This window comes from Paramisgurnus dabryanus, chromosome 23, assembly GCF_030506205.2.
Source record: "Paramisgurnus dabryanus chromosome 23, PD_genome_1.1, whole genome shotgun sequence".
Lineage (NCBI taxonomy): Eukaryota > Metazoa > Chordata > Actinopteri > Cypriniformes > Cobitidae > Paramisgurnus > Paramisgurnus dabryanus.
The window spans coordinates 13,002,217-13,029,301 of record NC_133359.1 but is presented as its reverse complement, the minus strand read 5'-3'; the positions used below and the strand labels follow the sequence as shown (position 1 = coordinate 13,029,301).

Here is a 27,085-nt window from a genome sequence, read left to right as displayed (position 1 = left end):
AAAATAGTTCAATGTCAATCTAGTTATCTAGGCTTTGATGTCCCATACAGACTTTTTCCTATTCGTTTTTGGTTTATATTTGTAAAACAAGAGGGCTTTGTCTTACATAAGCACAATACCAAAGCAGAGAGTTTGCGAATGGGGCTCGTCTATGAAATGCCATGAAGACAAATCAGTTCAAACTTATGGACTTGGACTGGGTTTAGATGTCATGCAGTGTGTTCTTCGTGATATTGTTATTGGGCAACAGTTGTCAAAATGTCCCATAATGGAAGGAAACTAGTAGACATATCAATAAAATTCTGCTTTGTTTGCCCAGTGATCAGTTTTTTTACACTAGATATTTAGCAAGAGGCCGAACAGTTAAATCGAATGGCTTAAAGCAGGGGTGGGCATTCCTGGTCCAGGAGGGCCACTGTCCTGCAAAGTTTAGCTCCAACCCTAATCAAACACACGTGAAAATCCCAATCAAAGGCTTCAGTATGATTTGGAAAGGACATTCAGGTGTGTTTGATTAGGGTTGGAGCTAACTGTGCAGGACAGTGGCCCTCCAGGACCAGAAATGCCCACCCCTGGATTAAAGGGACACTTCACTTTTTTGAAAATATGCTTATTTCTAGCTCCCCTGGATTTAAACATTTGATCCTTTCCATTTTGGAATCCATTCAGCTGACCTCCGGGTCTGGCGCTACCACTTTTAGCATAGCTTAGCATAATCCATTGAATCTGATTAGACCATTAGCATCATTTTGCTGCCAGAACATGGCTGCAGGAGGTGCAACGATATTACGCAGCAGCCGAAAATAGTCCCCTTAGTATCTTTCAATAGCAGGGGAGTATTTTCGGACACTACGTAATATCATTGCACCTCCTGCAGCCATGTTACGGCAGCAAAGTTGATTATTACACCAGAATGATAGTATAGTTCCTAGCCATATCAGCCTAGAAAATCGCAACTTTTAATTTTCCGTCGGTCTTAGTACACGATGTAACTACAGAAGAGTCAGGTTTTAAATAGGAAAAATATTGAAACTCTTTGGTTATTTTTTAGCGCAATGCTAATGGTCTAATCAGATTCAATGTATTGTGCTAAGCTATGCTAAAAGTGGTAGCAGAGATCAGCTGAATGGATTCCAAAACGGTAAGAATCAACTGTTAACTCTAGGGGAGCTGGAAAATTAGCATTTTTTAAGTGGATTGTCCTTTTAAAACCCTACTGAAGTGCATTCAAATGTGCAGCTTGAAATTGACATAAATTCAACTAAAACAGGAAGTCAGGGTGGGACATATTTTGTGCCCCCTCCCCCTTTTAAAACATCAGTAGTGTTTAGTTTACAACAGCCTGGAATCTGATGAGAAATGCAGAATGATTTCATTAAATCGTGGAAGAAATTATTTCCAGTCCGCTGACCTTTCCCCCAGTGTGATGGGCATCACCCGTCAGACTGCCAGAGGTGCGCTTATGAGCAATGGCATGGTAAAACACTCCCTAACTTGCCCTGCCAAATATCTTGCTCATTTTGCTCTATTTGAGACAAGCCACCATGCCAGTGTGTGTGTGTGTGTTTGAATGCATTCTTTGATAAAAGCTTATATGGCCTTTAAGTATAAGCAGACTCCTTTGTCTTTCTGCCAGGAGTCATTTACATCTCCCGGATTAGAGAGAGCAAAGCCACGAGGCCCGATGTTTTCCAAACACATTGCAGTTAAAACCAGTGAAACGGCTCCGGCGGTGCCGTAGTCAAAGAAGTACACCTTCTGGAAAGTGTTTAAATGGAGTGCCATGAGCGGGGACTAGAAAAATATAGTCGGGAACTCAATCATCCTCCGGTATCGTGAGAGACACTCGCACAGACGCACAAAACAAGAGAGATCTAAATTAGGCCAGCCTCCAGGGGTGGATACAGACGTCCCCGGCCCACACGTGAGATTTTCCTCAGACATCTTTAGCTGGTGGCGGGTGCATTCGCTTGCCCCGGGTGACTTCACGAGCCGTAGCGAGTTGAGAGCGAGCGAAACCAAAGCGGTCTCTCTGTTTTGTGCATTTAACTGTGTGCAGTCTGAGTCGGTCATACGCTCACATGACTAATGTGCTACTCATCGGAGGCATCATCACATGGTTTGACCAAAGGGCCATTGTTTACCCCTGCTGGCAGATGCTGCAACTACACTTTTTGGTTCTAAACTCAATTATATTTCTATAGCACTTTTCCTAACATACAATGTGGCAAATCACCTTAACAAAAGTATTTTAGTGTGCATAAGAATTATACAAAATAAAAATAACACCATGCTCCTATAGCCATGCAAAAGGTCATGGGTTTGATTACAGGAAACACACACATGGATTATAAATTGCTTATGCATAAATGTTAATGAAATTTTAAAAAAGCGTCTTAAAAATTTGCCATATTCACTTAGAACTGTACGCATTGTACCAGTCCACCAGTCCTTGGCATTGTCGTGACATCATTTTAGCAGTCAGTCACATGGCATTTACAGGTCAAGTGTAAGCATTAATTATTAATCTGTGATGTTGGAATGACGATATTGGAGAAAAGTGAGTGCATTGTGCAGTCAACCCTGATGAACCGGGTCAGAAACCATCAGCGCAAGGCTCCACACTCGGCACGGGCATGTGGAATCTCTCTCTAAACCCATCGCAAATTCCTCACTCTTGGCAGGCGCTCAACTTTAGCTTTCTACCCTCCCCTTCATCTCTCTATCTCTCCCGTCCTCTCTCGCACTCTTTTCAAGGAAGTTGGCAGTGGAACTGCAGACTGCATTCTGGACTAATTAACATCCTTCAGATGAAGACCACCAAACTGGTGAACCGCCACACTCTGAGCACACTTTGTATTTCTTTCTTTGCTGGTCATATTGCCGTGAGCTCAACACGCTCCTGAAGGCGGACACCTTTTATTGACTCTGTTCATAGCGTGCAAGTCAAAAGCTCTTTTCACACAGAGATTCACAAATGATACAATTGTATCCCGGGATTTGTGGCATAATGTAATTGTAATCATGCACTTGATAATGTATTTCACGCAGCTTCTTAAGTTAGCTTATGATCTGCGATTTCTATCACAAGAAACCAAACTTGTGCATTATTGAAAATCATAAACAACAAGCGCGTCAAGTATTGTTTCATCAATCTCAGCTTCAGGACGGATAGTGAGGTGCTCCCCGTTCTCCGCTCCGTCAGTTTTCATATATTTGTTCAGCGTGAACCTGGATCTGCATTTAAAATCTCCAATCAAGGGGTTAAATGATAACTATGTCATCACTACACTGTCAGAAAAAAAGGTACAAAACTGTACCTTTTTTGTCACTGGGATGGTACCCCAAGGTACCGTTTTGTACCTTTACAGGTATATAAACATAATACAATGTTGTACCTTTTGGGGTACATTACTGTTCCTTAAGAATCTATTTTGTAGCTTTAAAGGTACAGTTATCTTTGTTGTACCCCTAAAATTTAACTGGTACAAAACTGTTCCTTAAGGTCCTTAGAGTATAATATTTTACCCCATAAGGTACAACATTTCAATGTGTTTTATACCCATAAAGGTACAAAGAGGTACCTTTTAGGGTACCACCCCAGCGACAGAAAAAGGAACAACTTTGTACCTTTTTTTCTGACAGTGTACGACACACCATTGCTGCTGCCTTTTATTCAAGCCACATTCCGAGATTGATCCCAGCAATGTTACTAGGTCCCCCTCCTGGGATCAATCCTGGGATGCGTTTGAATTCACACACAAGGCACAATTTTTTCATCATTGCTGCAGGTGCAATGATATTACGCAGTGCCCAAAAAATAGTCCCCTGTTATTGAAAGTAACCAAGGGGACTATTTTCGGGCGCTGCCTAATATCATTGCGCCTCCTGCAGCCATGGTACGGCAGCAAATTCCTTGATTATTATGCCAGAATGAGAGTATAGTTCCTAACCATATCTGCCTAGAAAATGCAACTTTTACTTTTCTATCAGTCTTAGTACACGATGTAACTACAGAAGAGTCAAGTTTTAAATAGGAAAAATATTTAAACTCTTTGGTTATTTTTTAGCACAATGCTAATGGTCTAATCAGATTCAATGGATTATGCTAAACTAAGCTAAAAGTGGTAGCGCCAGACCCGGAGATCAGCTGAATGGATTCCAAAACGGTTAAAATCAAATGTTTCACTGTAGGGGAGCTGGAAAATTTGCATATTTTCAAAAAAGTGTGTCCCTTTTAAGAGCCTAATTTGAATGATAAAACCTGATATTTTCCTGTTCTTCCAATTTCAAAAGTACTCATACAGTATATAAAATATAAATTATATACAGTAATAGCAAAAAAAAGAAGAGCTTGTCGATGGTGCTGCTTTTCAACATGAATAAGCTACAGACATCTGATCCCATTCAAGGCTTATGGCAGATTACTCCTACTTGTCCCTCAACAGTTTATAAATCCTTACCATCTCACAATACGACAACCAACAATTCAGACACAAATGCTAAGTTGTTGTAAAACTATATAGGCCTTCAATAACATCATGGTAAAGCTCATATATTCTTCGACATGTGAGACAATACATGTATACATCAATCATCCTTACAACGTTTACCAATCGCGGAGACTCGTACTAACTATGCTCATCCATCTCTTGCAATGAAATCCTGTGTGTCTTTCTGAAAAACACAGACAGACAAAGGCTTCTCTGATCATGGCAGAAATGGTTTATGGTTTTCGGTCTATCCCACGCATTTGCTGGCAGCATCATTGGCCATCCTGTTTAAAATAAGCTATGTATTTTGATTAAATACCTTATTGGCCAGCAACACTTAAATCACATTTCACTAAAGACATTTTACCTGTGTCCAAACCTACACTCTTAAAAGTAAAGGAGATGCACAGTGCAAAAGAAGAACTATTTTTGGATGTATGGTTCCATAAAGCACCTTTAAACATCCAAAGACCATTTGTGTTTCACAAACCAGAAATGGTTCTTCTATGGCAGGGGTTCTCAAAGTTTACATTCAAAGGTCCAAATCTGAATTCTCATCATTTTCATAGGTCCGGAAAAACTTTATGTAAATCATTTGTTTATATAACAAATCAACACAAATAGTTTGGGAAAAACATAAGTGTATTTAGCATTTAAAAGTAAATTAAAAAAAAAAAAAAACACAAGAAATATGCCAAAATTAACCAGGTGCAAAATACAGAGCAACCTAATTAGAGAAAGGGCACAGTTTGTTCTCCATCATATGCATAAACCATGGCAAAAAAAGTGTGGTTGTTAGGCAGAGACACTGACCAAAATTAGGGGTGCACCTATATTCGGGACAAGTTTCTGTTTTAATGGTTGATGAGTAGGTGCTTCATCTTATTCAGTGCAGTAATTTCGGACACAGGGTTGGACTTTTGTTAAATCTTGGGAATTTAGAAACATTAGAACAAATGTTAAAGGGGAAATCATGAAAATTAATTTTTCCATGTTTAAGTGCTATAATTGGGTCCCCAATGCTTCTATCAACCTAGAAAATGTGTAAAGGATCAACCCAGTAACTCAGTTTTAGTAAACCATTCTCTGGAAGCATGTGAAACAATAGGTCATTGACATTTGGCTCCCCTTGTGATGTCAGAAGGGGATAATACCGCCCCTTAAATCTGCACTATCCAACCACGGCACTGCCATTTAGGGCAGAGATCAGCTCATTTGCACTTTAACCAAAGGGACAACAAAGATTTATTTGACATCTTTAAAAAAAGTCTTGTGAAATGTCCCCTTTAAAATTATTCCAATACAAAAAAAATATGAATGTATCATTTATAACATCAGAGTAGACATTTTGGCTCCTTACATCACTGATAAAAATACGTACACTTAACTTTACATTTAAGATGCTTAAAAATTCCCAGTCAAAACATAAAAAATTACAAATTAAAAGTTACAGAAAAGTAACAAGAAATAATAATAAAAAAATTGGATAAAAAGAATCCATTTGGAGACGTGAGAGGTTCATTCTGTTACTCACTCCAGACAAAATTATATAATATTGCTAAATTGCTCATATTTAGAAATGTCCATTTTTGAAATATCCATTTTCAAGATTAATGTAAAGTGTCAATGGTGTCCACCTTTCTTGTATTTTTAGACTGTTGCTTTTCAAGTCACAGTTTACAATGACTTCAAATTGCATAATTCTGTCTGGCTCTCCTCCGGCCAAACTGCCATTAAGATGGATGGCAATGTTAACAGATGGATTTCTCCAGGTATTACAGACCGAAATGTCTGTTAAATTACTACTTACAAAAACAAAGCCAAACATTTTAAGGCGGATATTTGATAAGTGGAAATGCACAAAAATTTCATCATATATTGCATGTATATGAAAAACGTGAACTGAACCGAAATTCGGCCAAGAGGATAAATATTACAAACAACGGCTTCGTTTGATACTCAACAATAAGGCAGCACAGAACCTACATGCAGCTGAACCGAGGTCGGGCTGAATGGATTCATTTCTGCGAGCGCTGGGCATCGGGCACGTGAAGTCGGGTCGACAGAAGCCGCACAGATGCGCGGATGGCACCCGTGCCTTGCTCTCAAAATCCGAACCCTGGACAAAACCACATTGTGTGGGGATTTATGGGAAGGCTTGCAGGCTCCATGAAAACAAGGCTCTCTGTGAACGACGCACACTGGGTCGGTGTGATGACAGTCCTTCGATGGTTCGGGGAGAATGGCGAGCAGTGTGAATCAGTGAGAGGGAAAAGCGGATGAGGCCTGTGAATCAAACAGGAGGAAGATGACACTTGAAAGGTTCTGCTGTGGACGGGAGGGGGTTCGCAACCAAACAGCTGCGTGACAAGAAAGCGCAAGAGGAAGCAATCTGTGAACAAACTGTTTGATAAATGAATGGGAGCTGGGCAACTAAGTAGAAATTAGGGATGCAAATTCAAGCCAATTCCTCCGGACGTTATTTATCGGCCGTAAAACTGACAAGCCCTATATCAAATGCATGACCAAACAGACTTGACTTGTTTGTTTGGGATGATGGGATGTGGTAGAAGCTGCTTTACTAGTAAGGCTTTGCTGGTCCATCAGCACTCTCAACCATTTTTGGTTCCTCAAACAACCATGTCAATGACATTTTAAGTGTTTTAGCACTTGAAGGCCACCCAAAACGAATCTTGAATAACTATAAAGATAAAGAGGGAACCCATCCCTGGATCAAAGTCTTCAGTAGACACGGAGTATGCGTATCGCTTTGACAGTAAGACTCTGTGTTTGTGTCCGAGGTAAATCTGAGACTCTTCAGTCTCAATGGTGTTCTTGTGTTCACCACCGCGGAGGTGACCAGCTATCAGGGCCTCGTGTTGCGCACACAGTGCCCACTTTTTCCATTCTGTCAGTGCTAAGAAGCACACTGGTTCCTTCCAAACTCAGCGCCACTTCATTAAATGACTTCAGACTCTTGGCAGAGGCAGTGGGAAAAGTCTATATTAACTGTGTGTGAGATCCACAGGGCAGCCAACAAAGGCTGTGGTTGTTCCCCCGTAAAGGGTTGATGGGCTGGGGAGGAGGTTTAGGACCTCTAGGGCTACCTGCAGGCCCCGGAGTACACCGTGATTCCCTTTAATGAGCAGAGGAGCGTAGTATCCAACTAGAAACGCAAGAAAATTGTGTGATGACATCATGCAGGGAAATGAAGTTGATTGGCCAGTTTGTGGGTGACTCTCATTGGCTTTGGCCGGCTGATGAATCGATGCATTTACGCTTATTCACGTCATGAGGTCATCGCTTTACATAGCTGACTGACAACACTGCCATAACAGATGTAGCCTTCAGAAACTAGGCTACAATAATAGTGACGAACAGCCTGGCAGCTCCCTCAAAACAGAAAACCACAGATGGAGATTTTCAAAAGGAGCGGTCCAGTTTTGACTCGATCACAGACGGATCTATTGAGCGCTTGTGACAAGGGATATTTACACAACTTATTGAGTGTTAAAGGTCTCGCGTATATTTTTAGCTATATAGAGCCAGAGCTCCTCAACAGCCGTTCGCAACGAACGCACCTCTTGCTTTGTGGGATCTACGAAAAGTCTTATTCGGAAAGCGAACGTATTCGGTAGGTGAACTTTCGGCTTTCGTGACTATTTCTCACATAGCGCAGGCGAAAAACTTTGAAACGCTTTCTGCAACCGGCCTCTTGCCACACAATGGCTGTTTTTTACCGCACCATCACCGTCAGACATGTTTTGAGTCCTGTGATGTAAGGATTAACCATTTATCGGAAACACAGTGAAATGAGGAGCGATGAAAGAGAAGGACAAGCAAGAGAGAATGCATAAGAGAGAGAGAGAGAGAGAGAGATGTCAAATATCTATCATTGCCATTCTTAGTCACTGTGTGCTTTGAGGTTCCCATACAATGGCCTGCCTAATTTCAAAGGATTTTGTGAAAATTTACACAAGGTGGCTAATTCCTAAGAATTTATATAATTAAAAAAATAATTATTAGAAAATGAATAATTTAAAACTGATCCCCGTCAAAAGCAGATCGTACCAAAACGTATGTGTGAGGTCATATAGGAATTTATACAAATTCGCCACCTCGTAAAATACTTACGAATTGTTGCGAGAATTAACTTTATACAGAGAGCATTGTGTATATCATAATATGGATATAGTATCCTCACCTCTTCCCTTGAGGAAAGGAAACGAGGATGCACAAATAACAACAATAATAATAATAATAATAATAATAATAATTGAGAAGCATCCTACAGTAGGTGGCAGTAAAAATCCAAGATGGCTGCCATATCCACCAAATGTGAAATGATTGACTTCACCTTTACACTTGCTTACTTGCTTAAAAAATTGCCACATTTTATTTTCTGCCACCATACTTACTCATGTAACTACTCATGTAACAGTCTTTAAATAGGGAAAACATGGAAGTGTTTGGTGGCTTCTAAATTCATCCCTGTTTGGATCCTAAGGAATGAATGGGGCTAGGCTAAATGCTAACACATTCACGACGCGCTGTACAAAGATTAAGTGCATACATTAAAAAAAGATAGGTATGTATTAATTTGTCTAATTTGATGTAAGAACATAGTAAAATATTGAAAAACAGTGGGGTTTTACTTTAATAGTGGTTAATTTTACAAAAAATTATTCTGTCACAATATGCAATTTCAGACACAGGATAAGAGTGTAAAAGGAGTTCAATGTGTGTGTGTGTGTGTGTGTGTGTGTGTGTGTGTGTGTGTGTGTGTGTACCTGGTAATTATCACGTTGTGGGGACCAATTGTCCCCACAAAGATAGGAATACCAGTGTTTTTGTGACCTTGTGGGGACATTTTGATGTCCCCATGAGGAAACAAGCTTATAAATCAAACAAGATGATGTTTATTGAAAATCTAAGGTACAAGAAAGGTTTTTGTGATGGTTGGGGTTAGGGAATGGGGCAGGTAAGGGGAATAGAATATACAGTTTGTATGGTATAAAATGCATTACGTCTATGGAATGTCCCCACAGAACATGGAAACCAGAATGTGTGTGTGTGTGTGTGTGTGTGTGTGTGTGTGTGTGTGTGTGTGTGTGTGTGTGTGTGTGTGTGTGTGTGTGTGTGTGTGTGTGTGCGTGCGTTCGTGTTTTAAACTGTGTGCTATACAAGGTCTTTCCTAATGTGCATGACTATGCATTGTTTTTATATAGACCACAAGCAGTTACATCACAGCATTGGCTACTTTTATTTAATGTGACAGAACAAAAAAGCATATCCTAGCTATCTAGAATGGACTAGCAGTGAATGTGACAATGCAGCATCTATTCTGCAAAATAAATAAATAAATAAAGGATTACATATCATTTAGTAACCTGATAAAAATCAGAAAATCATGGGAAAATACCTCATTGAGAGACGCCAACTATTAAGAGTCACTAACGTGTGGAACTACTGCCACCTTGTGGTCATTAGGGGAAACTGACGGTCTACTTCTATTGCAATATTGCTGTATTCATTAATGTGTACGCTTAATTGTCACGGTTTTACTGAAATAATAGTAGTAGCAGTAGTAGTAGTAATAATTATAATATTAATAATAATCATCATCATCATTATCATCATCATAATAAATATACTACTTTGAATGTAAGTGCATGAAATAGATTTTTTTATTGACTAAAATAAATGTAAGAGCTGTCCAAACTGAAAACCATTTGCACTGACATATCTTGAATACATCAGTGCCCTATGTTTTGCCTCAAAATGCACACATTTAATGTTTTTAGTAAGGCATGTTTATTAAAACTACTCATATTTCCTAATTAAACATGGTCTAGTCCTGTTTTAAACTAATCTCTGTCCGGGAAACCACCCCCAAAAAATTTTCTTTAGTACTTCTTAAGATAATCTTAAAAAACATCTAAGTAAGGGTACTTATCTGTGCTATTTTGAGACATCATGAAAATGTGCTAAAATGTATTAAAGGGATAGTTCACCTTAAAATGAAAATTCTGTCATCATTTACTCATCCTCATGTTGTTCTAAACCTGTATGAATTTCTTTTTTCACAAAAGAAAAAGAAGATATTTTAAGAAATGATGGTAAACACACAGCAGATAGTGAACACTGACTTCCATAGTAGGAAAAAAATATTTTGGAAGTATTGTGATATATTATGAAGAAAATATTTTGATAAATGATTTTAAGCACACAATTGACAGTACCCATTAAATTCCATCATATTTTTTTATTCCTACTATGGATGTCAATGGTCACTATCTGCTGTGTGTTTACCATCATTTCTCAAAATATCTTCTCGTGTTCATCAGAAAAAAGAAATTCATACAGGTTTAAAACAACATGAGGATGAGTAAATGATGACATAATTTTCATTTTAAGGTGAACTATCCCTTTAAAACAAAATTACTTACAGTAGGTACCACTTGCAGTAATCTTGAATCTGTCTTTGTATGAAAGATGGGTTTAAGTTTAATACAGTTGTTAACTTAATAAAAAAAAATGTAATACAGAGATGTTAAAACCGCATTTTAGTTCATATTAATGGTGTCTCAAAATATCACAAATAAGTACACTTGGATAATCTTAAGAAATACTATGAAGAATAATTTTTAGTATATTAAGTCAGGGCTCCAGACTGCCCCCAAATGGTGGCATTTTGCCCCTAAAATTTGAGAGTGTGCCACTGAATTTTACATCCAGTCGCACATGTGCAACCAGTAAATTTGACCTTTTTTTCCAAAAGTGCACAATAAAATGTGTCACTGAATTTGAAACAGCACATTGAACTTTCTGCATCTATCATTAAAGTATTTATTAGTAATACAGTGGAAATTAGTAGAAATGTGAATATTTGGTTAGCATGTTGATTTACGGTGTGTGCCCCTAAATTTTCTGGTTGCGCCCCTAAAATTTTCAGTTGGGGGCCACTGTGCTCCCAGTGAAAAAAGTTAGTCTGGAGCACTGTAAGTACAAATTTAGTGCGTGAAAATAGAGCACTTCAAGTACATTATGGAAGTGTACTACTTTTTCACCTGGGATATGTAGCTATTTGTACTGAATATCTTTTAAAACAATTAAAATGTTAAATGAAATTTAATCTGCTACAAGGCTTTATATTCAAATATTTATGTTCCTAACTACTACCATTCATCCACTAGATGGCAACATTTTCTATGAAATGTAATTTCCTGTTCTTTTGTTTAGTAAAACTGATGTTCTTTGTTTACATTAACCAGTTAAATTTAAGCAGTTCATGTTTTCCCCCTTTATGTAAAATGCAGGCTTACATCATATAATCTAATGATGAGATTTGTTTGATTTCACACCGATTTTAATCTTTGACATGACCTCACTCAGTTCATATTAATAACATCAAAATTATTTTCACAGAATGATCTTTACATTATGTAGGATGACTTTATGTCGAATTACTTCATTTGGGTTTTTACATGCAGGCTGTGTCACATATCTGAGGGACCAAGATTTGGAAAGACAAAACAAAAATTCCCACGTATGATTCAAATGTGGGTCTTCCTGGCAATGCAAAGCATTTACCACAGTAAGTAACAAACATAAATCAGATTTTATCATGGATTAAACCATTTAACTACTAATATTATCACTTCTTTTGATTTCTGATCTCTAACAATTGCAAATAAACTCAACAGGTGACAAAGACCGTCCACAGAACAGATCAATAAAAACAATAACAAATCTTACAAACAAATAATTGATTTAATATAAAGTATATGTAATAAAGATAATGTAATCTTTGTTATTCTCAGTCTGACCCTGAGTCATAAAGGTGCATTTCATTTGTTTGCATCTGGTAAATTCTGAATTAATGCTGCGTAGTGCGTTGTTTTCCTTACCACAAGAAAGGAAATCATGACGTGAAGCTGCCCCAGATGCATCTCACCATTATGCTATCAGCACCCAAAAACAGCTGCTTATATGACAACTACCATCGCATCCGGTTTAAGAGCACAGTAAACAAAAACAAAGGGTATAGAATGAGTGTACGATACAAATGAGCATTTTCACTACTATGATGAGATCATGATATTCTCTGATGCTGAAATGGGTGATAAGTTTTGACACAGTTTTAACTGGATGGTGTGTTTCTTCCCTCTCTTATAGGGTGAAACAATTGGACAAACATCCAGTCTGATTACAATGAAAACATAATGTCTGGTGATTTAAATATTGTTTCCAAATGTCTTGCCCTTGCGGCATGCACTTGGTTGGCTCTTCCTAATTGAAACAGTAAACTTACATGGAACAGTAAGTCAACAATGTCATTTCTCAGAAGCAAACTCTTCTAAAAAAAAACCACAGCAGGTGACTGCATGCGTAGGAGAGAAATCAACTGTAACAACCACACAGAGCGATCAGCCATTTTGATCATATGGCAAAAAGGGTGTTTCTGATACAAATTTCAGAGTTTCTCCTATTAAAAAATTATTTTGGTATATCAACAAATATACTGATAACTGATCATAAACCAGTGCTAGAATAAAATAACCTGTTATCCCTATATGATAAAGACCTGACTGCATCACATCTCAGAGAAGACATTGTGTTCCTGATCGCAACCCCCTTGGCAGGAAGCTTCAATCCTCCGCACCCATTCTCCCTCCTCCTCCTCTTCCTCAGGAGACAGGACTCTGGATGAATACTGTGCGTGCAGAACCGAGGCTGTAAAATGAACGTCGTACCCACATCCTGTGTTCTAGCACAAAGTCTCTATCTAGCACCTGCCTGCCCTGCCCCTCGATTTTTTCGCAGTTACCGAAAAACTGGAAAGTGCCGGGGCATTTTCTGTTCGGTTTTGGTTTCAGGTTCTGCTAGTATTTTTGTTTTGAAAGCACAACAAAAAAAGATATGCACATTGTATCAAATTGTAACATATGGGCGTGACAGTATCAATTTAAAAATTGTCTTTTAACCCATTGTTGGGTAAATATCTTGTGTTGTCCCTTTTATTTATTTGAACATAAAAATCACAAAATGACATATAATGTGTTAAATAGCATAACACAAAATAAATATATATCTTTAAAAACATCTTTTCTTATAGTGTAGCAAAACTTTTTTTTCACCTGTGATATAATGAAATTAAAGCTTTAAAGCTTAAACTACTTTATAAATGAGAATATGACAGATCTGTAAGATTATTTGGGAGCACTTGAATTGGTTTACATAATGGTGATGCCTTTGGTGATACCACAACCTATACGTCTGATCTTAATTATTATAGTCAAGATGTTTAGGTATTGAGGTATTTAATAGTGTATGTTTAAAGTTTAGCTAAGTCCTGACTGGGTCTTTAACAAAGAGGATGTGGAACGATGAATAATGAAATTCATCTATTCGCAAAACTGAATTGCGCACTTACGCAACTCAGAACTTCACCTCTACATACGTTTGAGGACGTATATAGCGACAAAAAAGTGGGCAAAAAAATATCCCTGAACTTGAATAACAGCAGGATAGTTAAATAATAAAATAAACTCATAGAAAGGGAAAGCCGCCAACAAATGTTCCGTGAAGAAACCCCTAGGGTTCAATTGCGCAACAGTACATCACTACGATAAGGATCGGATTACACTTCATTCTTTAAAAACACAATAAATGGAACCTCAGAAGTGATTATCAGTAAGTGATTGCATTTGCTACACCACTAAACTTACTCGTAGCGTGACAAAACATATTTTTCCGTTTTCATTTGTATACACCGTGCGCTATTTTTTACCGACGACAAACGTCCCCGGATGTCTGCCAAACACTGTACTCGCGCTTGATGTCTACAAGTCAGAAAAGTGCTTAAAACATCGATGCTATTCAACATTTAACCGTACACGAGTTGTGAGTATTAAACAAAATGCGTCTTACCGGACTGAATGACTTTTGGCGGTCTTGGTCATGCGGCAGCCTCTCGTAGTAAAGTTTTCATACAGCGTGTCACTGTGTTGTTTACAAAGTCTCGAGCAGAATTCCGATTGGTCCTGTCCGGCCAAGACGACGCCCCGACGCTCACGCCTCATTTGCGCCGTTTATATGCAACAATAATCCGTTATAATCCACACAGTTCCGCGTCACAGATTTGTTTGTTATTATGGAAGCATTTTAGTTCGTCGCGTCGCTCGCGTGCAGTATTAAAAAATAAGGGTGATTATTCAGTCACGCTTTAACCGTAAATATAATAGTCAGTTTTTGCACTAGGTGGCGCCATTGTTAACCTTCTCCAGACAGGATTTAAATGTCAGAAAACACCGACCTTATTAATGAATATACCCCGCCCCTTCTCGTAACTTTTTTAAATTGTACAATAATAATTAAATACAAATAACATTCCTGTATTATTTATGACATATGTATACATCTAGGCAAAAGTTTTTATGCATTAAAGTTTATAATATGCACTACAAATGCAGGCAAAAAGTAATAAAGTTTTCAACAGCCTTTATGACAGTTCATACAATTTGACCAAAACATATTATCGCATATTACATTTGCTGATTTCTATAAATAAAGACATTTATTATTTTGTATTTATTTATTTATTTTTTTGTCGTATTTGTCAGCTCTTGATGCACTGATGCATAATAAAGAATAAATATGAGTAAAAATAAATAAATTGGTTTTGGCAAAATGGTCTTAAACATTCAAACATCAATTTTAGAGACATTAAAATTAATTTGTAACAAGTTTGTCTCGTCCGCTGGTTCTATTATCACCCCGTTATCCTATTACGTAGTATGAAGTGGCGCGGAGTGTCTCGCACTGTTGACGCATGACGTCAGAGCACGCTCTCATCAGCAGCTGTATTCTTCTTGCAGCGTTGCGCTGACTGTACGGGTTGTGACATCAAAGTACCGCGAGAGCGCTTCGGGAGCTGGGCCTTTGAATCACTCTCGCGGTACTTGATGTCATTGGCCAATCTGTCTGCGCAGCGCCGCACAAAGTCGAACACGCCCAGCGCCTTTCCTTTTTGTCAACGCTCCGCGTTCCGTGTTGTTTCCGCATAATTACAAGGAATCCCCGCCCAGCCTGATCCCAGCTTGGCTGCGTTGTTTGGGGACAGTCCGAAGATGGCGACGGCCCAGCTGTACTGCGTCTGCCGGCAGCCGTACGATGTGAGCCGGTTTATGATAGAATGCGATATATGTAAGGATTGGTTTCATGGCAGGTAAGAAATGAACCATTTTCTTCGTGACATGGAGTGTCAGACGGGTAATCAAAAATACCCGATCGCATCGATACCCAAGCGTATGAAGAGCCCTATGGCACTTCGGGGTGTCAGTAGCTGTGTTGAGCGGAGCTCGCGCGTCATGAGAGAATTCCACGCGCCGCTTTGTCAAAATTTCCAAGCGTTGTTCGCCAGCTTTGGCATTTTCGTGGTGTAAACACTCAGGTTTTGTGCATGTTGGTTATTTCCTTTCTTGCACCGTTACAGTTTTGTCGTAAGAACTGACAGTTTTTATGTAACGTTACCCTAGCAATCTGGGCAGGAAAATGGGTTCACGTAGGGTTGTCTCGGTAGTTTTGTGGCGAAGAGTTGCGGGGCATCAACTGACATTACCCCTTATTTAGTTTAAACAAAATATCAGTTTTGGCTGTAATAATAAACAAAAATGAAAAGTTAAAACTTGTACTGCTTTTAAGTGAACTCAATGCACCGTGTTTGCTAAATGCTATAAACGGTACTTTCTCACCAGTAGATGAGCATTATCAAAACAACAGTTTAAAATGATTTAAACTGCACTTATTACACTCTCAGCATTGATTTGAACATCAAACGTAAACAGTTGGTAGTGTAAACAACATCTGGAAATTTCGTGAAGTGGGTTGCCTTTATTTTAATTTAGTCCATCTATGGCAACTGTTCTGACTTTTATTACTCTTAGCTCGTTAATTAAAATGCATATCAGGTTATTTCTTTGTTGAATAATCTGGAGCCACGGGCAAGACAGTCTGTGAAGCGTGAGGAAACGTGGGGGGTTTCGTTGAAAAGTTACACGGGGAGGGGGGTAACTAAACAAAGACGTGTGGTTGAGTTTACGAGATCAGACCCTCGCCTACTTCTCCCGCTTTTAAATGCACGTGCGTTACAGATTGCTTGGAAAGTATATCCTACTTTTGGGGGCTGGGTTGTTTAATGCCAGTTTTAAGTATAAAAGACGCGTTTATAAAGAAGCACAGCTTTCAGATTTCTGTGATTGTGTTTGGTCTTTTTGATTGACAGCAGGGGTCGGGCATTTAAATCCCCCAGTTTTACAAATATGGGCATGTGGTTCCGCCTCTTAAAAAGACAGGCGCATCTTTGACGTGTACAGCGTGGAGTTATGCCCAGGCATGAAATATCCTACATGAAGTGAAATTTGCTTCTTTGACGCTAAAATTTAAGTAGAAGGTAAAAATACATTTTATAAAATGTAATATTTTATCTTTTACTTTTTTAAATGAAATTACTTAAATTACTTTTAAGTTTCAATGCTTATGTCTACATACAATTATAATCTGCATGTATGATTTACTTTAAGGTTTTATTGGACAAATAGAGGTTTACTCGCTTTCTGCATTTAAATTGCATATAGTGTCAAATTTTGCCAAAGGTGTTCTGTATCGCTGCAACATCTCAGCGGTGCCATGTAGATAAATTGGGGTAATCATATTTGTGGTATGCATGGTTGATGTGTTTTGTGTTACTTAGATCTCCCATGCAACACTGCAGACAGCCACCAATGGGATTAACTATCTTGCCGGCTGCCGGGCCTGGGCTGTTATCTGGCTCGGTGCACAGCCTGCTTTGGGAGACAGGAGCTACTGAAGGGCTCAGAGGATTACGAAACCCCTGATGTTCATGCATGATATAGTAACAAGAGTCCCAGCATTATGACAGACATCTAGTTTTAACCTTGCAAAACGACCCATGCATGCCTTACCTACATGCATGCAGGCCGGTCTTACCAGCTTTGTTTCAGTATAGTTTTTTTATCCCTAAGCAAATCGCTCTAAATCAGGTCTGTAATCTTTGATTTAGTTGCGTTCCTCGTTTCTTGAATAATTTGTGGATTTGCATGCTTGATGCACGTGCGTGGGTTTATATATGTGTGTTTGTAGGAGGATGAAGATTGATGGCAGCGTCATTGGCCAGAGGCAAGTTCAAAGCCCCATTTATCAATGTCTTTCAGAGGTGAGGAGAGATAGATGGTTTCTGTCTTTCAGTCTAGGTTTTTAGTGGGATTGTTCCGGTTGAAAAGTCACCCCCGCCTCTTTCCTCTACTCTATATGGAACGTAAGCAATTCTTAATGATGATAAGATACCACGGTAACCAAGACATCTATGTGAACTGCACTGTGATCACATGCTGCTTCACTAGGGTATATGCACATACCTGTTAAATAGGGGTGCACCGATAAATGCCGATATACACTAATAATACGTGGCCGAGAACTATTCTTAATCGCACAGCTATTTCATGTACTACGGCTTTTGATCAGTAAGTCTGCGTGTGTATATTTACTCGTCTGCAGCGCAAATTGAGTTTCTGCACGAGAGCGTCCTCTGGCTTTTGGATGTAGTGGCATTTCATTGAGAAGCATAGCAAGCATCATCGACCGATATATCGGTGCACCCCTACTGTTAAACATAGTACATCGTTTCCGGTTCTGTATGATCTACGCTGACATGGTGCCGTTTTCATACATGAAGCCTTCATGAGCTGCCAAAGACGAGAATAACCAATGTCCAATGGATATGTTCGTTAACATCTTAAACCCAAGTAAAAGAAAAGTACAAACTTTTTTATATACTTTATAGCTTTTGACAGGCATTTTCTTCTCACATACATTCAGATATTAGAATAAAAAAAAAACGTAACACAAATAATAATAATACTACGTATAACAACAAAGATACCACATGCCGGCAACAGGATGCGATCAACCCAGTTTTCCGGTTTGGTCACATGAAGTTTGACGGATGTGGCAGTGCTAGCTTTGTGCCTCAGGTGACGTTATAAGAACTTAAGTATGGTCCATTCACAGTGCGCGTGATGCAAATTTCGTCATCAGAAAAGTATGTGTGTACTGTACGTGCACCATCGGATTTTTAAAAACCCCATATACATTGTATGCATAGGTACAGAAGAATGAAGTAAGACCCGGTCCCAACTGGCGCACGTCATGTGGACTTTTGGTTTCGTCAGGGGCGGCTCGTGACTGCTCATCCAAGGGGCGCAAATTCAAAATAAGTGTTCGGAGTGTCATGTGTGTTGCTTGCGTTTTCAAAATATGTGTTTGTTGCGTCATGTGAACCTTGTGCATCACGTGTTTTGTCAAAATAAGTGCCTGCTGCACACGCGTCAAAACCGTTTTTGATAAGAGAGATGCTCACGTTCACAAAATACACGCAATACTCTGATTACGCATGAGATTATGCGAGTATCTGGCAAACGCGAGCGTCTCTTTTATCATAAATCTTTTAAACGCGTCTGCAGCAGGCACTTATTTTTACAAGACATGTGATGCACACAGGATCTCTCTACGCGTAAAATGCATATTTTAAAAAAAGGAATCACACACATTACGGGCTACATACATGTTGTGACGAACTTCGCATCGAGCGCCCTCGAAAAAAGAAGTCTCCGGCCGCCACTGGGTTTCATGGCCTTAAATTGTGCGTGCTCGCTTAATCTATGAGTCCATAGGGTAGCCCATCTGTCATTTTTACGCTCCGTAGTGCGCTCCCATCAGCGCCCCCTTTGCACCCTTGATGCGGTCTTCAGCGAAGCCCTCACTGCTGCAGAAGTCCTTGCGAAATAGCAATCAGACGAAGGATGGGAGGAATTCACACTGATCCAGTGCATTCTCGTGGACTTGCGTCAAGGGTCCCTAAAGTCTGCACTACATGATGTCATCAAAGTGTGGACTTATAGGGGTAGATGGTGACAGATTGTAGTTTAAAGAACTATATGCATTGAGTAAGCAGAACAAAAGGTCATGGGTTTGAATACACATACTGATATAAAATGTATACCTTGTAATGCATTCTGAGTCGCTTTAGATAAAACCGCCTGTCAAATGCATACTGTAAATGTGAATGTTAAAGGTTGACTTGCATGGATTAACCAAATGTACAATGATCAATTTGTGCTGTAGCAGTAAAGATTTAATGCATTGCAATATAATATGGCCAGACATTTTTTATTGTATAAGTTTTCTTTTAGTGGCCATTTTGATTTAAGCGATTTGTCAGATACATGTTTTCACAGCGGATTTATGATTAACAGCCTAACGTTGGCAACCTATTGATTTCAAGACCATTATCCACTTTATGAATATACCAGAGATGATCTCACTGGTCATCTGTCACATTTGTCAAATCTAATAATGGCTGTTACATTGAGCATCGAGAGGGAAAGTGGTTAAAGCCGTGGGAATGTAGCCTTAAAGCGCTAAAGTGTCATTTCACTCGATGCTAAATAAGAGAACAGATCAGATTGTTCTTCACATTAATGTGATGGTTTTAACACTGCACGATGCGCAGGTGGTCATTGCGGTTAGAACGTCTAGGCTTTGTGCTGTTTTAAATGCAAGTCTACGTATTTTGTATCTTCAAACAAAGGTGAGAGTTTGCAACTCGATGGCGTCAAGAGGAAGCTCACTGCTGTAGCTGAGGCGATGGTCTTGGCCGAGTTGTGGGTTTGAAGCAGCAATGTTTGTTTCCTTCACTAAATGTTGCTTCCTGTTCTCATTACTGTCAGGGCTTTGGCTAGCAGATAGGCCGTTGGCTCCTTACAGAGGCATAAACTGGGTGGGTGGAGGGACTTTAGTTGATCATTCTTTACTCTTGTTTTATATTTCCTGCTGTTTCCGTCTGTTGGCTTTTTGGCACATGGTTTCCACGACTTTCCTCAGCCAGTCTTAATTTAGCAAACGAGTGCAACCACACATCAAAACGGACGCTGTTCCCTGTGGTCGTTTCAGCAAAGTCTGATGGTTAAGGATCTGCTATACTAACACAGGGTGTGGCTTTTACAGTCTTGCTTGGTCACCCTTTGTATTATTTTTATTCTAGCATTATGCCCTTCAGCAAGGCTCTTAACTTTAGTTTTCAAGGGTATTGTCATTGCAATTGTTGTAATAGGTCACGCTAGATAAAAAAAAGGTGTTGAGGGGTAAACTCTGCAAGCAGGCTAGGGCGTGATTAACCAGACCGCGCCCGGGGGCGGTACAGAGCGATCACACCTGTCAAACGAACCAGGCTTTTGGTTTGGATAGTGTGAGTGCGCCCTAATACATTGGTGTAAACTAGGGATGTCCCGATCAGGTTTTTTTGCCCTCGAGTCTGAGTCCGAGTCATTTGATTTTGAGTATCTGCCGATACCGAGTCCCGATCCGATACTTCTATAATACATAAAAAAAAAGAATAAAGAAGAGCGAAAAAACAGAACCAGGATGTTCCTTATGTCATGCCGCACGCATTGCTGTTTCTGTGTGGAGTCAAAAGAGTCTAACTCTGTGCCAGCGCATAACTACAGATGTGTTAAAAAATAATGAATATATAGTATATATGTTCAGGGGTTAAATTGGGGTTTGTTTTGTGGGGAGGCTCTGTTGGGAGGGAGGGTTCGAGGGGTAACATGTTTAATCCTGATGACAGCAAAGCCACTGGGTGTGCTTCAATGACATTTTGTATCTCTGATAAGGGTGTCACGATTTCGATTTTAAATCGAAATCGATCGAAATTAAGTCACAGCTTCGAACTTCGAATTTAAAAATGGGATCGTCGATGCTGCCACGCCCCCATTTCACGTCCGGTCGGCTTGCCAAGCGAGGAAAAAAACTCTCAGAGATGCCTTTAAAAACATCTGTCCAGCGGAACGCGATCATATTTTAAACACGAGGGATGCTACAACTCCTTGAAATACGAGGCTGAATCCAGCTCCCGATTCGCCAGCTCCTTATTCGCCTAACTATCCGTTCCACCTTAAAAAATATCAGAGCGCTTCAAGCTCCTCCCTTGCAATGTCATTGGCTGTGTATTTAAAGGAACAGTTACCACAAAAATTTGAGACTTGTCAGCCTTCGGTTTGAACAGAAAATAGTCAGAAACCTGTAAAATATTTATTACTTTTATTTGTACATGTTTATTTCAAATGAAATGTGTGTCTACAGCATATTGACTTTAATCACTTTAAATGTAAACTGCACATAACCGACGAGATCAACTTCCACTTTAGCCAGTCTACCGTTTCATATCATTTTCATGTAATTTATATTCAATATCATCTGCAGAAAACCACCCGCTATATTAACCATGTAGTGCACATATACAGGGACGTATTATGACTTTGATGGAGAGAGAGAGCGACGTGTGTTCGATAGAAACCGAGTTAGGTTTCCACCGCACATGATGCTGCACTCATATGGTGTAAATAATTTCCCGACTTACAGAATTCACGTGAATGTGAAACTCGGAAAGCTTTGATAATACATAGGATTCAAGTTTAATTTCTTCGCTTAACCTAGGGATGTTTGTCCATGTTTAATATCGTTGTGGTTTAATATTGATAAAAACCCGCAAACCCATTTGTTTTGAAAATCTAAGGATCTTTATATTTATTTATGTTATAAGGCTGGTAAATAGTTTTCTGTCTATTCGTTTTGCTAAACGTTCTGCTTAATTTAAGCGAGTCATTTTAATAATGTCTCTTGTTCTGTTTTAATAAAAAAATAATAATGAACAAATAGTAAGAATTCGTAGAACTAAAAAATTATGTCTTTCATTAATTTATGTTATAACGCAGATACCATCCGTCAAATTCGTTTTAATAAAACAAGCTGTTTAATATAAAGTTTGTCATTGTACTATTTTATTGGTGTTTAGTTTTTCGTTAAGAATAATAATGATCAAACATAAAAAACATTTTAAGAAATGGAAACATTCATTTATTTAACTTTAAAAATAAAAGGTAATCTACTACAGATTCCTGTAATAACTTCAAAAAATTAAGGGTTCTCAAAAAAATCTCAACGTAGGGTGCTAGATAAAGTTCATCTCTAATGAATTCCAGCGTTTCATTCTATTCTGATATTTTCTTTCATATTTCATCCACAGAAGAATGCCCCCATTATTATGCTATTTTAGTCAATAAAACACACTGCACCTGTCATAACTTCAAAAAATCAACAGTTCTCAAAAAAAGCTCAACGTAGGGTGCTAGATAAAGTCCCTCTCTAACGAATTCCAGCGTTTCATCCATTTCTGATATTTTCTCTTTTATATATCATCCACAGAAGAACGCCTCCATTACTATGCTATATTAGTCAATATAGCACATTGCACATGTCATAACTTCAAAAAATTAATGCTTCTCAAAAAAATCTCAACGTAGGGTGCTAGATAATGTTCCTCTCTAACAAATTCCAGCGTTTCATCCATTTCTGATATTTTCTCTTTTATATATCATCCACAGAAAATGCCTCCATTATTATGCTATATTAGTCAATATAACACACTGCACCTGTCATAACTTCAAAAAATTAATGGTTCTCAAAAAAATCTCAACGTAGGGTGCTAGATAATGTTCCTCTCTAACAAATTCCAGCGTTTCATCCATTTCTGATATTTTCTCTTTTATATATCATCCACAGAAAATGCCTCCATTATTATGCTATATTAGTCAATATAACAAACTGCACCTGTCATAACTTCAAAAAATAAATGGTTCCCAAAAAAATCTCAGAGTAGGGTGCCAGATAAAGTCTCTCTCTAACGAATTCCAGCGTTTGATCCATTTCTGATATTTTCTCTTTTATATATCATCCACAGAAAATGCCTCCATTATTATGCTATTTTAGTCAATATAACACACTGCACCTGTCATAACTTCAAAAAATCAACAGTTCTTAAAAAAAGCTCAACGTAGGGTGCTAGATAAAGTCAATTTCTAATGAATTCCAGCGTTTCATCTATTTCTGATATTTCCTCTTTCATATTTCATCCACAGAAGAATGCTCCCATTATTATGCTATTTTAGTCAATATAACACACTGCACCTGTCATAACTTCAAAAAATCAACAGTTCTCAAAAAAATCTCAACGTAGGGTGCTAGATAAAGTCCATCTCTAATGAATTCCAGCGTTTCATCCATTTCTGATATTTCCTCTTTCATATATCATCCACAAAAGACTGACACCCTTTCCTGTAATAACTTCAAAAATTTAAGGGTTCTCAAAAAAATCTCAACGTAGGGTGCTAGATAAAGTCCATCTCTAATGAATTCCAGCGTTTCATTCTGTTCTGATATTTTCTCTTTCATATTTCATCCACAGAAGAATGCCCCCATTATTATGCTATTTTAGTCAATAAAACACACTGCACCTGTCATAACTTCAAAAAATCAACAGTTCTCAAAAAAAGCTCAACGTAGGGTGCTAGATAAAGTCCATCTCTAATGAATTCCAGCGTTTCATCCATTTCTGATATTTCCTATTTTATATATCATCCACAGAAGACTGACAACCTTTCCTGTAATAACTTCAAAAAATTAAGGGTTCTCAAAAAAATCTCAACGTAGGGTGCTAGATAAAGTCCCTCTCTAATAAATTACAGCGTTTCATCCATTTCTGATATTTCCTATTTTATATATCATCCACAGAAGACTGACAACCTTTCCTGTAATAACTTCAAAAAATAAATGGTTCTCAAAGAAATCTCAACGTAGGGTGCTAGATAAAGTCCATCTCTAATAAATTACAGCGTTTCATCCATTTCTGATATTTCCTCTTTCAGATTTCATCCACAGAACAATGCTCCCATTATTATGCTATTTTAGTCAATATAACACACTGCACCTGTCATAACTTCAAAAAATCAACAGTTCTCAAAAAAATCTCAACGTAGGGTGCTAGATAAAGTCTCTCTCTAATGAATTCCAGCGTTTGATCCATTTCTGATATTTCCTCTTTCATATTTCATCCACAGAAGAATGCCTCCATTATTATGTTATTTTAGTCAATATAACACACTGCACCTGTCATAACTTCAAAAAATCAACAGTTCTCAAAAAATCTCAACGTAGCGTGCTAGATAAAGTCTCTCTCTAACGAATTCCAGCGTTTCATCCTGTTCTGATATTTTCTCTTTTATATATCATCCACAGAAAAATGCCTCCATTATTATGCTATTTTAGTCAATATAACACACTGCACCTGTCATAACTTCAAAAAATCAACAGTTCTCAAAAAAATCTCAACGTAGGGTGCTAGATAAAGTCCATCTCTAATGAATTCCAGCGTTTCATCCATTTCTGATATTTCCTATTTCATATATCATCCACAGAAGACTGACACCCTTTCCTGTAATAACTTCAAAAAATTAAGGGTTCTCAAAAAAATCTCAACGTAGGGTGCTAGATAAAGTCCATCTCTAATGAATTCCAGCGTTTCATCCATTTCTGAAATTTCCTCTTTCAGATTTCATCCACAGAAGAATGCCCCCATTATTATGCTATATTAGTCAATATAGCACATTGCACATGTCATAACTTCAAAAAATTAATGGTTCTCAAAAAAATCTCAACGTAGGGTGCTAGATAATGTTCCTCTCTAATAAATTACAGTGTTTCATCCATTTCTGATATTTCCTATTTCATATATCATCCACAGAAGACTGACAACCTTTCCTGTAATAACTTTAAAAAATTAAGGGTTCTCAAAAAAAGCTCAACGTAGGGTTCTAGATAAAGTCCATCTCTAACGAATTCCAGCGTTTCATCCATTTCTGATATTTCCTATTTCATATATCATCCACAGAAGACTGACAACCTTTCCTGTAATAACTTCAAAAAATTAAGGGTTCTCAAAAAAAGCTCAACGTAGGGTTCTAGATAAAGTCCATCTCTAATAAATTACAGCGTTTCATCCATTTCTGAAATTTCCTCTTTCAGATTTCATCCACAGAAGTATGCCCCCATTATTATGCTATATTAGTCAATATAACACACTGCACCTGTCCTAACTTCAAAAAATAAATGGTTCTCAAAAAAATCTCAACAAAGGGTGCTAGATAAAGTCCATCTCTAATGAATTCCAGCGTTTCATCCATTTCTGATATTTTCTCTTTTATATATCATCCACAGAAGAACGCCTCCATTACTATGCTATATTAGTCAATATAGCACATTGCACATGTCATAACTTCAAAAAATTAATGGTTCTCAAAAAAATCTCAACGTAGGGTGCTAGATAATGTTCCTCTCTAATAAATTACAGCGTTTCATCCTGTTCTGATATTTCCTCTTTTATATATCATCCACAGAAGAATGCCTCCATTACTATGCTATATTAGTCAATATAACACACTGCACCTGTCATAACTTCAAAAAATCAACAGTTCTCAAAATAATCTCAACGTAGGGTGCTAGATAAAGTCCATCTCTAATGAATTCCAGCGTTTGATCCATTTCTGATATTTCCCCTTTCATATTTCATCCACAGAAGAATGCCTCCATTATTATGTTATTTTAGTCAATATAACACACTGCACCTGTCATAACTTCAAAAAATCAACAGTTCTCAAAAAAATCTCAACAAAGGGTGCTAGATAAAGTCCATCTCTAATGAATTCCAGCGTTTCATCCATTTCTGATATTTCCTCTTTCATATATCATCCACAAAAGACTGACACCCTTTCCTGTAATAACTTCAAAAAATTAAGGGTTCTCAAAAAAATCTCAACGTAGGGTGCTAGATAAAGTCCATCTCTAATGAATTCCAGCGTTTCATTCTGTTCTGATATTTTCTCTTTCATATTTCATCCACAGAAGAATGCCCCCATTATTATGCTATTTTAGTCAATAAAACACACTGCACCTGTCATAACTTCAAAAAATAAACAGTTCTCAAAAAAATCTCAACATAGGGTGCCAGATAAAGTCTCTCTCTAACGAATTCCAGTGTTTCATCCATTTCTGATATTTTCTCTTTTATATATCATCCACAGAAGAACGCCTCCATTATTATGCTATATTAGTCCATATAGCACACTGCACATGTCATAACTTCAAAAAACTTAATGGTTCTCAAAAAAATCTCAACATAGGGTGCCAGATAAAGTCTCTCTCTAATGAATTCCAGCGTTTCATCCTGTTTTGATATTTTCTCTTTTATATATCATCCACAGAAAATGCCTCCATTATTATGCTATATTAGTCAATATAACACACTGCACCTGTCATAACTTCAAAAAATAAATGGTTCTCAAAAAAATCTCAACGTAGGGTGCTAGATAAAGTCCCTCTCTAACGAATTCCAGCGTTTCATCCATTTCTGATATTTTCTCTTTTATATATCATCCACAGAAGAACGCCTCCATTACTATGCTATATTAGTCAATATAACACACTGCACCTGTCATAACTTCAAAAAATAAATGGTTCTCAAAAAAATCTCAACGTAGGGTGCTAGATAAAGTCCCTCTCTAACGAATTCCAGCGTTTCATCCATTTCTGATATTTTCTCTTTTATATATCATCCACAG

The 27,085-nt window shown here is 38.1% G+C and overlaps 2 protein-coding genes across 3 annotated transcripts in view; one reads left to right on the top strand and one right to left on the bottom strand.

Annotated features, from left to right (window-relative positions):
• Positions 1 to 14,689, bottom strand: part of ccnd2a (cyclin D2, a) — a 169,339-nt gene extending 154,650 nt beyond the window's left edge. The window contains exon 1 of the mRNA XM_065275614.2: positions 14,427 to 14,689. The gene's annotated coding sequence lies outside the window, so the exon portion shown is untranslated. The remainder of the gene's footprint in view (positions 1 to 14,426) is intronic.
• An 861-nt stretch (positions 14,690 to 15,550) lies between these two features.
• kdm7ab (lysine (K)-specific demethylase 7Ab) overlaps positions 15,551 to 27,085 on the top strand; it is a 62,900-nt gene continuing 51,365 nt past the window's right edge. Inside the window, exon 1 of one of the 2 annotated variants that reach the window (XM_065291746.2) lies at positions 15,551 to 15,723. In XM_065291746.2, the coding sequence (XP_065147818.1) occupies positions 15,626 to 15,723 (98 nt within the window). In that variant the 5' untranslated portion in view covers positions 15,551 to 15,625. The remainder of the gene's footprint in view (positions 15,724 to 27,085) is intronic. The other variant, XM_065291745.2, reaches the window with a different exon arrangement.